This window comes from Papaver somniferum, chromosome 1, assembly GCF_003573695.1.
Source record: "Papaver somniferum cultivar HN1 chromosome 1, ASM357369v1, whole genome shotgun sequence".
Classification (NCBI taxonomy): domain Eukaryota; kingdom Viridiplantae; phylum Streptophyta; class Magnoliopsida; order Ranunculales; family Papaveraceae; genus Papaver; species Papaver somniferum.
Window position 1 is genome coordinate 28,460,441 of NC_039358.1, and position 12,476 is coordinate 28,472,916.

Consider the following 12,476-nt stretch of genomic DNA (forward strand, 5'->3'; position numbering starts at 1 on the left):
CTTCTTTACCAAGGAAAATAATAGAAACAACCAACGCCTTTCGGGACGATCTTTATTCGGAAATGCTAGTTGGCTCCACCTCCCTATTCACCTCCTTACAATCTAAGCCCCACATCCATATCGAGATTCACATTCAGGTTCAGGTGGGGTTCACCATTCCCCTAATGTGGAGTTTAGATTGTAGGGAGGAGAATAGAGAGACGGAGATTAGGGAGCCAAATAGCACTGCCGATCTTTATCGATTTTTGGGAATATAATTTCTTTTTATTGTGCATTGACCTGAGTTTAGTTGACTTTATTATGTGGATTGTAGATTCCACTACCTAACTTCTCATTTCTATTTTCTAGGATCCAAAACCATTAAGAGCATCTCCAATGCTAGGGGTGGAGGTGATTTTATGTGGAGGTCTAAATATCACATTTTCTATGAAGGTCATTCACATATAGACAAAGCAAATAAAGTTAACACCTTTCAACCCAAGGTCATGGAGAAGGTCCTAGTTAGACTTTTTCTTCCACCCCCACATAATTATGTCACAATTCCCAAGGACCTTAACCCTTGCATTGGAGATGAAATTTTGGTAGAAAAAAGTCTTAAATCTTAGGTGGCATGGTTTTTTATGACCTCCACCCCTTGCATTGGAGATGCTCTAACTGTTTGAGGTTTTATATCTATCAACAATGCTTCCAAGAAGAAAAAAAAAATTCACTCTAATAATTATATTACATAATATTTGAAATATCAAATCTCAAATATCACTATAATAAAAAAAGGTGGTCTTTGACTCTGAGATTTGAGAGTCATTAAAGGGACAGGATTTAACGGGGACCCTGATCTTGCGGTTGGAATCATCCGGATGGAGTTTTGACTTCGACGGCCAGGAATGATAGGCTATGTTATGCGGAATGCCTTTTATAGAACCAGCTAATTCCAATCTCTTGGCTACCATAATCAAAAGTCGGAATAGGCTATCTCTTTTTTCCAGCTCTCTCTTCTCAAAAGTCGAGCTCAAAATCTCAATGACGACTCATTCACTGCACGAAAAAACACAGATGTCAGGTTTTAAGATTTCAACCCTAATTCTCCCCCACTTTATTTCGGTTTTAGTCTGATACTAAAATTCCCATCGTATTAAGAATTTTAGGTTAACTCTTACTTCATAACAGTCTTCCAATTTATATTGTTTAGGTTAAATTTTACTTCAATGATAGTAGTCTTCCAAGAGAAGAGTTTCAGAAGAAATAATTAGTGAAAGTGAAGATAGATTTATCCTTTTAATCTTCTAGGAGAAAGAAACCCTAAATTCAGGACATCTGTATGATTTGAAACCTGATCTTCTCTTTCCACCTCTTTGTTTTTTTAATATCGGATTTTCTTTCTAACTCCCCGATTCCTTTTCCTCTCTCCACACAAAACCTAGACCTTTGCTTCTTTGGTTTCTGTTTTGATTGTTTTTCTTTTTAATGTATTGGTTAATGATTTATTTTTATTTTTATTTTGTAGTTGAAAAGAGACTGATTCAAAGATGGGATGATTTTGGTTGGTATCCTTGAGTCTTTCCTTGGTTGCTTGCCTTACATATATTTAGTTTGGATAGCGTAGTATCTGTTTGGGTTAACATATTGGTGTTTTGTTGAATTTTAGTTTGCCTGTTTGTGATTCATGTTCTTATAAAATTTTGTTGAATTTTAATTTGTTGACCTTGCATAATGCTTACATTTGCGTTTTCCGCTGATGATTTCACTTAATCATTCCATGGTTCAGAAGGATATTGTGATGTTTCTGATGATGTATCATAAACCTTTTCATAGCGTTTATGTTTTGATAGAAGTGTATTTCGTTTTCGCAGTATAATTTTCATTGTTTTCTAAGGAAGTTATTTTGTCTGCCTGCTTCACAGGTAGAGATCTTTAAACAAAAATAAAGACTTATGGATGCTTTCAGATTTGAGGGAAGACTTAGAGACATGAGAACTTTCAGTATATTCAGGTTCATTTATCCCTCCAAAAACCTATCAAAGATTGAGTGGATAAGTTATAAGTCTCTTTCTTCACTTAGACATTTGTAGTTCTTTTCCCATACCAAGCTATATATCCTAACATCATTTTCCACTTAATTTACTTAGTCGGTTTATGCGTTGTAGATTAATGTGAGAGAGTTGTAGGTTTCTTTGTGTAGTATTTGATGCTTTCCGTTATATATTTTGTACCTGATGTGTACCATTTGATGCCATCACTTTTATTATTCATTCAAGTGAGATTCCTTACATAAAGCACATGAATTGGATTAGACATTGCTTCGTATGTTTCATTCTGGACGCGACTATAAAATTCACATTTCTGCCTGCTCTTTGGATGTATAATTATCAGTGTATGTGCCTTGCACGTGTTTCTTTATTTGTCTTTGTAGTGGCTGTAATTTCAGGTTTTCGGGTATTTTCATTTTTCCATCTTTCTTCAGTTATTACTGGCATGTTTTGTCTATATCCACAGTCCATGTTTTCTCAAAATCCACTCCTTATACAGTAAGTGTTTTACAAGTCTCTACTTTGCCAACATTTGGGTGTGTTAGATTGTTTCTACGGATCCGTCCTTGCTCCTAAATCATGGCCATGGTATGATATTTTGTTTATAGGCAAGTGATACGAGGCAACAAGTGAAGGCACTTGCTGCTATATTTATGTCGATAAATAAAAACTCAGATTCACTATGAAATTCATTTTTAGGTTTGAAATTTGAGTAGTAATTTTATCCATATTAGTTCTGTACTGTTACACTATGTGATTGAATTTTGATTTTTGGATTCTTATGTGTTTCAATTTTTGTTCTTTTTAGGAGATTTGTGATATTTGATCTTTCTTCTTTTGATTTATGATATTTTATTTTTCTTTTCGTGTTGATTGGTGTTTTTTTATCATCTAAGAATTCAAATCTTTAGTGTACCTGTTTGGTGTATAATTTGGGCTTTTACTTAGATGTTGGTGAAGGAAAGGCAAGTGAATCATGACAAATATCCTGCTGATCCTGAAGTTGCTGAAAGATTTCAGGTGACTGCATATATTTTTTTTAATCTTTTGGGTTAATGAGTGACAACATTGTGCTTACTGTGTAGTGAAAAATATTTGATTACTTTTTCTTGCTGAGTTAATTAGATGCAAGTCCAGGCTAAACAATAACATGTGTTTATCTGAATACCCATAATATTTTGATGTCCTTTTCATGGTTCAACCTCCAGCATATTCTTTAAATTTTCTCAATACTCTGTATATTTAGTCATTACTGATTTTCTACATTGATCATTGCTCCGTATGGGAGTCTTTTTTCTGTCTTAATCGTCATGTTAGTCATTGCTTATGTTCCTTTTAGCTAGATACTCTAAAATCTCTGCTACCTTATGATACATCATATTCTCGCACATGATTGACCAACGGACTCCAATAAACTTGGGTTGGTTTACACTATAATTTCAGAATACCTAAACATAATTAGTCTTTATTTTTCGGGAAGAGCATAAGCCTTTGTGTTTGTATTTAGCTGCATGTTAGGTGCTATATAAAACCGAGCATTGGCCATAATAATAGTGTAATCTCAATGGCAAGTTACTTTGGTATTCCCTTCACTTTTGGTTTAGTGGAGTGGTTAGCTAATTGCAAGACTCCAGTTTCATGGAATACGGCAAAGAAATAGGAAGGAGGAAATAATATGGTGGAATGTTCTTGAGTTTCATGCATGTATGGATTCTTAAATCTGAGTTGACAACAATGCATTCAAATTTTTAAATTTTGGTGAATAAAAACTGAATTGTGTTTGTTTCGTGAAGTTGGTTAACATTTGGAGAATAATATGTTGCACCAAGCTAACTTCAGTGGTTTCTTCGTATTATTTTGTAGAGAATTGACCGAGTTTAGACCACTTACAGGGGTCAGCTTTGTTCGTCTCTCCTCACCCTACCCGTTACTGTGTTACCTTCTGTCGACACAGTGGCTAGATCAGGCACGTTGGATCTACTATATCTCTCTCTACTACAATTAGAGTCACAAACTCATAGTAATTAACTACATAGTTCTGATCACTTTTTTTTCTCCCGGTAAGGCGTCTTGATCACCTATGAATGGAATAATTAAGAATCTTCAGTAGGTGTACCAACTTTCCTTAAAGCACGTAGAAGTGTCGCGTTTCATATTATTTACTCATATTTTTTGATCGACTAATTCTATGTTCGTCTTTTATGGGCTCCGTTAGGGTAACATGGCAAATGAGTATTAGGGAAAAGAAAAGTTTCGATTCCTCATCTTCCTGATATGGGGAATCCGTTATAATTATAAAGACCCATATCGTCTTGCTCTTTTATAGATTTATGTTCTAGCAGTTTCATCATTCATTCTTCTCATCAGTGGAACAGTTCGGCTTTGAATATATCTTTGTTTTTGTACTTCCATTTGCTTCGAGTGGGACCTAGCTACATGTGGGTGTGGAGGGGATTGCGAAGTACATTTGTCTCTGCTTCATTTTCATAATTGTTGCGATTGCAGAGGTTTTTCTTAAGAGTGGGTTTGTTCGGGGGGGCTTTTATTAATGCGTCCCGAGTTTATGCTGGTACGGTTCTTTTTTTTTATATGTCAACACTGAATGATACTCTTATATTCTGTGCTGATATTATATTTTTTCTACAATCTTTTTTTGGGGTTTTAGCTATATCTGGCATGCTAACGCCTTCTTTGATATTATTGACAGCCTTAGAATTTTTTTTAAGGGTGGTCTTCTCAAGGGGCAGGTAAGTGACATATTTTACTAACTAAACTTGAAATTTAAGAAAGTAAATTTCTAGGAATTGCTTGAGCTTATAAAAGAATTTATCTACTTTATATGAAATAAACAAATACACCATAATACTACGTCAAGTTATCTTTTCGTGTTTTATATTCTTATATGGGTCTCATCCAATATGTAGGATGAAAAGGAATCAGGCAGTCTATGTTAGAGCCACAACAAATGACCCAGCTATTCACCGGTTGTTCAGTTTCCCCCGGTATTTCTGATTAATCTAAGAGAAATTCTTGTTTGGTACTTGCTTGATCTCATTGCTGATCTGAATGACCATTTATTTGGAGTAGCTATCGACCCACCTTCTTTTTAAAATTTTGTAACACATTACAACTACTAAGATGTGTGTAATGTACCTGTTGTCCCAATAGTTTGAAATTATATATATATATATATATATATATATATATATATATATATATATATACTAGATCGTAATTTGCAATGGCATGAGCAAGACTACATGCATGGCTTCTGTGGGGCCTATGTACCTTTTATCTCTTGAAGTTGAAGCAACAGATAGCTTCAAAGCTATTGCAATTCGAAAATGTTAGATGAACCGAGTTTTCTCCACCGCGGTGGGTACCGTGTGAGAGGGGGTGGGGTCCACGCCTGCCCACCACCCTCCTGATGCTAAGCACGCTGCAAGAGGGACCGTCAGATCCCTCTCGGTACACACCGTATCGGTGTATGTATCAAAGCTGATTGCAATTTTATGTTGGTCAGCATTGTATGCCAGAGGTTACTCCACAGTTCGTTTTATTTAAAGTCTTTTTCTTTTGTCGTCCCAAAGTTAGACTAAAGAAATGTTTCGATCTTTCGGAATGTTAGGAAGCATATTGTGTAAGGCGTTAAAAAATAGGTGGTGCAAACATGAAACATGAAAGATGATTTAAACTTATTAACCTCTTTATCATTGATTAAAGGTTGTATATTTGTTTGCTTAAGAAAATTATTTGGTTATTTTTGTTTGAGATATTGGATCTGTACTCCACACCTTCATGCATCATCCATCTTCAATTTTTACAGTTGGGATTAATTTACAAAACAGTGTTGACTGATTGTTAACAGGTAACATTCTTTCTTTTAGCAGGGAAATCACCAAAGAGTTTCTGCACCTTCATTACCCCTCTTCTTTTATAGTTTTTTGTTTGGTTAAGACCCTAATGTCATAACAAATGTTCTCATCCCTAGAACTGCCGGCACACTTTTCTTAATCAGATGATTGCACCGACATATCATCTTTATATATTCATGGCTTTCATTTGCAGGTTTATTGAACGGAATAATTTTTTTTCCTTTTGCAGAGGTACAACATTACATGGGAAGTCAGTTTATGTTTTGAAGTTGGCCGCTACTCATTTTGTTTCAATAACTCTCTTTCCTCCTTGTATCTTTATTTGAATCCCTATATTTATACAAGAACATTTTGTATGCTTCAAACAAAAAAAAAAATTAGAACATCTTGTATCAATTTTATTTTTCTAATGTGTTATTTGTTTCATTTTGCAGAATCTAGCTTTGTATAATCACGGGAAGGAGAAACAAGCAAGGAAGGTATATATTTTTCCCTTTATTCTATTTGTACTATTATGTTGTTTTTCTCCACTATCAATTTTATGCACACTTCAAAATTCTTTTTCCTCGTATTTGTTTGTTGCGAGTCACAGTGATTAATTTAGATATGTAGTTTATAAATGTTTGTGGCGGTATTTAGGCTTGGATCTTATAATCAATGATAACTGATTATTAGAACATGAAGCCACCCGAAGATGTAGTAATTACTAATTAGACCCCATAGTTGGCTATGAAATTGAGCGAGGTTTGTGAAATCTGTCATGTCAGAAATATAGTAAGAATTGCAAATATGTCTTTCTTTTGCATTTTATCTCCTCGAAGTAAGGTTTTTGTTTGAGCTTGAAAGATATTGTGCAACACTCCATTGATTATGGCACAAACATCAGAAATATACTCTTCAGAGTGAGTTGATTTAAATACTCTAAACTAGGTGAATTTGGATCTGCTCTCCCTTGGCTTTCCTTTATAAACTTTTCTGAGTTTTTTGATGGGGTTTTGGGGGTTGGTTTCTTGAATTTTGGTATTTTGTGATACTGTTTCTTATTGTTCTTTTTCTTCATTCTCGAACTTGTTATGTGCAGGAAGTTGCTTCATCCTAGGAATGACTAAGTCGACCCTGCTTTAGAAAAATACTGGATCCATCCATGACTATCTTTGGGATACTGGAATGCTTGGTCAAGTAACCTTGGTAACATCAATTGGCTTATATTCCTGAATGAATAAACTCAATGCTTAGCTGACTACTTGGGGATAATGATGTAACAATGATCTGTATGATGGACAGTCGATGTGCCTACGTAGAGGTTGGTGTTGAGTTATTTGGAAAAGAGTACATAGCATATATACATGCGAAGGTTGGTAATACTGCCATCTTTGTTTCTAAAACAACAACCGTATATGATATGATGTAGTTGTCACAACTGAGGGATGACTAAATGCTCCATTTCAGGTTACGTACATACGGACACGGACATTTTCCTGACTATATCTATAATTGCATCCTTGGAACCATACCGATGATTTAGCTAAGATTTACATTGTGTAGCAATTGTTTTTGTTGTCAAAGCACTGCATAAAGTTTTTTGTCCATTATTTTAAGATTAAGATACAAGCATTACAATTGTTGCTGCATAAATTATGTTTTTTCATTCGTGAAGTCCCGTTATTTCTGTTGAAAAAGACTAGCACCGAAGGTAAATCCTGTTTCTGTCCCATGCTAAGACGAGTATTTTAAACCATGGATTTGTGGCGCAATGGTAGCGCGTTTGACTACATGTCAGAAGGTACGTGTTCAAATCACGTCAGGTCCATCTCTAATATTTAACCGTGATGTACAAATATATTGATGTTTCTTTTCGTGTTGTATGCCTGCATTTTGAATATGAAAGTAAGTACAGTCCAACAAAGGTAAATGAAACCATTAGTCGTTGCATGTTCTTCTACTTTTGAAAAAAAAAATGGAGAATAAATGACGCGTTCGTGCCTTAGAATTATTGATTCACATGCTAGCGCGGACATAAATACCACATGATATATAGATCAAAATAAAAAAACACCTCTAGGTTAAAGTCAGTGAGAAGCTTTTGCTCACGTTTCGTCCATTGTGACTAGGTAGAATGATATGCAAGTAAAAAGCCTTGGCCATAGACTTTTTCTAATTAAATTACCATTCAAGAATTGAAATACTAAAAGCATTTTAATTCTAATATAAACCCTTTGTACAAAGCTTGATTCATAACATTGAAAAAAAATGAAAATAAATTATAGGATTTTTGTGATTATGATTCATTAATCTTTTGTAATGGAGGGGGCTATATGCTAAGAACATAGCAATAGGTATTGTAGTATGAAGAATCCAACCCTGTTCGAATTCTGTTGATTAATTTGTTGGTGTAAAATTTATTTTATTGATTTGATCAGTTAAGATTTTTGTCCAACAAGGCATGAACTCCTTTTTTGCAGCCAGTTTATGAGAAGGTGTTGGTTTTAGTTACTGATTTAGCAAACTCAACCAACTTAAGCAGATTGGGAATGACTTCACTAGACCGTGGCTATAGTTATGGAAAGTCGAGTCACTTTTATGTTTCTCATTGTAAAGCAAATTCGGAAATGGCGACACCTCTACCAATTTTCAACTAAACAAGTTTAGACGGTTATCTTAACTATTCCATGTAAACACAAGGAAGGAAGATTTATGCTCTTGGCCTTCACATTTCTTATGCATGGTTATCTATGTGATCCTGTTTGATCCTGTTACAGGATTTAATTTATTAAACAGTTCAGTTTTTCCTTTTTCTTCATCTCTATCTGTGTCCTTAGCTCTATGGAACCAAGGAGATGTTTCTGAAAGGTAAGAAAGCATCTAAAGGACATGCACAAACGGAAATTACTCAATTGAGATGAGCTTCGGACTGGAACTTTACGTGCATACATCTTATTCCCAACTATGAGATATAACTCAAAATACATTCATAACCCATAAACTTAAGAACATATAATCCAAAACAAGTATTTAAAACACCATAATCCAAAAGAAACTGTTAAAACAAACACCATAATCCAAAAGAAACTGTTTAAACCACATGTAATCCATAACATCGAACAACACGTTATCCCCTAATTCCTAGTTTTATTCTTAGTATTGTCATCTAGAGTTTTAGAACGCTTCCGACGAGCCGCACGACCCGCATCACCTTCATCTCCCTCAATATTTCCTTCATCATGAGAGATTGAAGAAGCCTGAGAAGCCTGAGATCTTTTGTTCGCCTTTGATGCTTTTTTCTTGGGCGCGTTCTTTGTCACTTTCTCCCCAAACTTAGCTGCATACTCTTCATTATCAACATTATCAATCATCTCCCTGTGTTTTTTAATCTTCTCAATTTGCACAGGCTGTCAAGTTGTTATGCAATCAGCGCACCATTTGGACAAAAACTTGAACCTATTCATCTGTTTTTTTTAATTGACAACACATCAAATGGAGTTCACCTAAGAAATTGAATCGTAATATTAGAGGGAAAATTCATAAACATACGCACCAGTTTATCATAGCCTGGGGTTTTTTGTGGGATGAGACATCTGTAAATGGAAGTCGCCGAGGTCGACTTTGCTTTAAGTTCACGGATTACTTTTAGATGTGAATGCTCCCGGTACCACTCCATATAGCCTGCAGCATTTTCATGACCTCGGTTGGCAGCTCTCCAGTGTTCACCAAGTGGCACTGCCTCTCATCCCAGTGATCTTTAACAGATGGATCACTAGAGTAAACAACCTTGATGTTGTCCTGGTTAGACTCGTTTTTCTCCACGTCCAACTTGAACTTTCCATTCATGTAATGCCATGGTACTGTTTGGAAAGCACCATGTTGTCGCATAACCATGGATCCATTGTACATCACATAACCTGTGTGGTGCCAAAATGGTCCAAAATAATGGGACAACTCGGAACGATGACCTATAAGTCCACTAGCTCTGTCTTCCTTGTATGGATAAAAGCTTACATCTGAGTCCTTTAGTGAGTCTAATTTCTCCCTCAAGTTAACCAACTGCTCGTCCTTTGACCTTGTACGGTTCTTTGTGAACTTGTACTTTGTTCCTCTTGGTACACCTCTCTGCCACGCCGGGTTCAACTCTGCCAATTCCAGACCGGGGTAGTGCTCATATATCCATGTCTACATAGATATCAAACCAAGTATTAGAAATTGATTCTTAAAATATAAAAAATAAACACATAATGATCAATGGATTAATAAAGTTGAGCAAATACCTGGAATAGACTCACGTTCCCAGCAATTTGGCTAGTCCTAAGCCTCGACGCTTTTCTCAACTCTTCCATCAAGAATGTAATGGTTGTCGTGCCCCAAGAGTAGTCCGCGACCTTATTGAGAGGATCCAACAGTTGTAGAAGGTTGGCGTCTACTCGGTTGCCACTCGTATTGGGGAATATGACACATCCCAATACAAACAAGAGATAGGCGGTGGCAGCAGCATCCACTTCGGCATCACTTCACGGTCCTTGCTTTTCTTTCTCGGCAGCGCCTTTGAACATCTTGATCAACTGACTCATGTTAAACTGTCTAGTTTTGTAAGAGAAGCACCTGTTGAACTCAATGTCTGCGGTCTCTTTATCCCAACCAAGACACTTGTTACACAAATCATAAAGTTGTGCCCAACTTAACTGCTTTGTGTACTCATACTTGACCGCCACACCTCCCTCATTGAGATTAAGAATCTTCTTGGTAACATCTAGAGTAATGGTCATCTCCCCAAATGGCATATGAAAGGTGTCAGTCTCGGGATACATTCTCTCCACAAAATCTGATATCGCGACCCGATCATGGTCCAACATTGAGTTCTCGGCAGGACTAGCTAATCCAGAGTTGGCTATCCTTCTCTTGAACCTCTCACATTCACCATCTAAAGGCCAATGTTTCAATGCTTTTTCTGGTGCGACAGTGGGCTTGAGAAGACGAATCGCATCGGAATGATACTATAAAACACACAACACATTGCAAAATCAATAGAGTATTTTTACGAATAAAACGATAAAACGTTTGTAAAAAATAATACGATTATTACCTTGGTTTCCCATATTTCTCTGGCCCAGGAGTCTTTATAGCCAAATAACAATGCTCCACCATCTCTAGGAAGCCCAGGGATATATTCTTCAAAATCCGTCTTCTTCAAAGATATGGGTACAAGGTGTGATGTTTTATTCGCTATTACCTTCTTTGTTACTCCTCCTTCTCCTTGTGTACCACTTGTTTGTCCTTCATCTTGAGTGAGTTCACTTGATTGTATTTCTTCTTGAGTTCCTTTTTGGATCCTCTCTCTCCGCGCATTAGCGGTTAGTTTCCTACCCCCAGGTTGACGAGGCCCTGAAACAGTTTTATCTTTGTCTTTGTTACCTCACCTGTTCCTACACAATAAATTGGTTCGTAAGAATCACATTATAAACTACACAATCGGGAGATAAAGAACTAGGATTGACTTCTGATTCTGCACAATCGGAAGAAAAGGTAAAAACATGTCTTCCGATCACACTAAATCGGTAGTCATATTCTAGTTCTTTCTCCCGATTATGGATCAATTTGGGTTCAGAAACTGATATACTTATGAGACATACATAATTGGAACAAAATAATATTTGAAATCAACCGATTGTCTATACTCGGAAGTAAAAAAACAGCCTTTGGCTTCCGTTTAAAACGTAGTCCCGAAAAGGATTTTGCTAAAATCACAAAATTTTCAAATTTTAATAACTTCATAATCGGTAGTGTGTTGACTTTATCTAACCTACGATTATATACAATCGGAAGACAAAAAGTATATAGTATCTTCCGATTCTGGGTACAATTTGTGTGTCCCTACATTTTCTAATCCTCGGTTACAATCGGAAGTCAAAATAAAAACTAGCTACCGATTAAGTCCATGTTTGGGTTCAGTGAAAAATAGCTCTCTATAATCGGGAGTCATCTATACAAATTAACTCCCGATTCTGGTCGAAGTAACTGAAAACCTTAGAAATTGGCCACAATCGGTAGTTAAATTGAAGATCGAAACTACCGATTCTGGGGAATAACCGAAAACCCTAGAACTAATTTTCATGGATTCGTCTAATTGAAGCAACATAAACACATAAAACGATAGAAACTTACCTAATTGGGGCCATTTCCTGGAGAGTTTGATTATCAGAATCACCACCACCACCTACACGAGCGGTGTCATCCTCATCATGTTCTTCGTGTTCGTGTTCTTCGTTCGAGGATGTTGCAATCGCTTTGTTCTTTAATTTTTCTCGATCTCTCGAGGGTTCATTAAAATCAGTCATTGTTTTATAGAAGAATCGACGATGTTTTTGATTCGGCGATGAACGACGACGATGAATTGAAGTTTGAATAGGGGGAATAGTGTTTTGATTATCCACAATCGGAAGGGAAGAAGAAGAAGAGAAGAAGAAAAGTTGAAAAGAAAAGAAAGAAAATGAAATGAAATTAGGTTTTGGGTGTTCTTAAGCCTTGGACGGTTGTGTCGGCAACTATAATCGATAGGTAGATGATGTTCTCTTTCTACCGATTA

At 36.1% G+C, this 12,476-nt stretch overlaps 2 protein-coding genes and 1 non-coding gene across 8 annotated transcripts; 2 read left to right on the top strand and 1 right to left on the bottom strand.

Moving 5' to 3' along the window:
• Nucleotides 1-941: 941 nt before the first annotated feature.
• LOC113281939 lies at nt 942-5,270 on the top strand. 6 transcript variants are annotated; one of them, XR_003326449.1, is made up of 7 exons: nt 942-1,060; nt 1,505-1,540; nt 1,902-1,990; nt 2,976-3,047; nt 4,533-4,596; nt 4,735-4,774; nt 4,952-5,266. XR_003326449.1 is itself a non-coding variant. In XM_026530855.1 (7 exons), the coding sequence occupies exons 3-7, from the start codon at nt 1,932-1,934 to the stop codon at nt 5,037-5,039; spliced, it is 354 nt and encodes a 117-aa protein (XP_026386640.1). In that variant the 5' UTR covers nt 942-1,060; nt 1,505-1,540; nt 1,902-1,931; the 3' UTR covers nt 5,040-5,269. The 6 variants fall into 6 exon arrangements, 1 of the variants encoding a protein (XP_026386640.1); XR_003326439.1 differs by having other exon boundaries at nt 3,891-4,596; nt 4,952-5,263; XM_026530855.1 differs by lacking the exon at nt 2,976-3,047 and adding an exon at nt 3,891-3,993 and having other exon boundaries at nt 4,952-5,269.
• A 2,371-nt stretch (nt 5,271-7,641) lies between these two features.
• TRNAC-ACA lies at nt 7,642-7,712 on the top strand. The gene has a single exon. It is a non-coding gene; the product is annotated as a tRNA-Cys (tRNA).
• Nucleotides 7,713-10,404: 2,692 nt separating this feature from the next.
• Nucleotides 10,405-12,228, bottom strand: LOC113272211. The gene is made up of 3 exons (XM_026522107.1): nt 12,056-12,228; nt 10,977-11,253; nt 10,405-10,887 (listed from the first exon to the last, which is right to left on the bottom strand). Exons 1-3 carry the CDS (start codon nt 12,226-12,228, stop codon nt 10,405-10,407), a joined length of 933 nt encoding a protein of 310 aa, XP_026377892.1.
• Between the last annotated feature and the right edge of the window lie 248 nt (nt 12,229-12,476).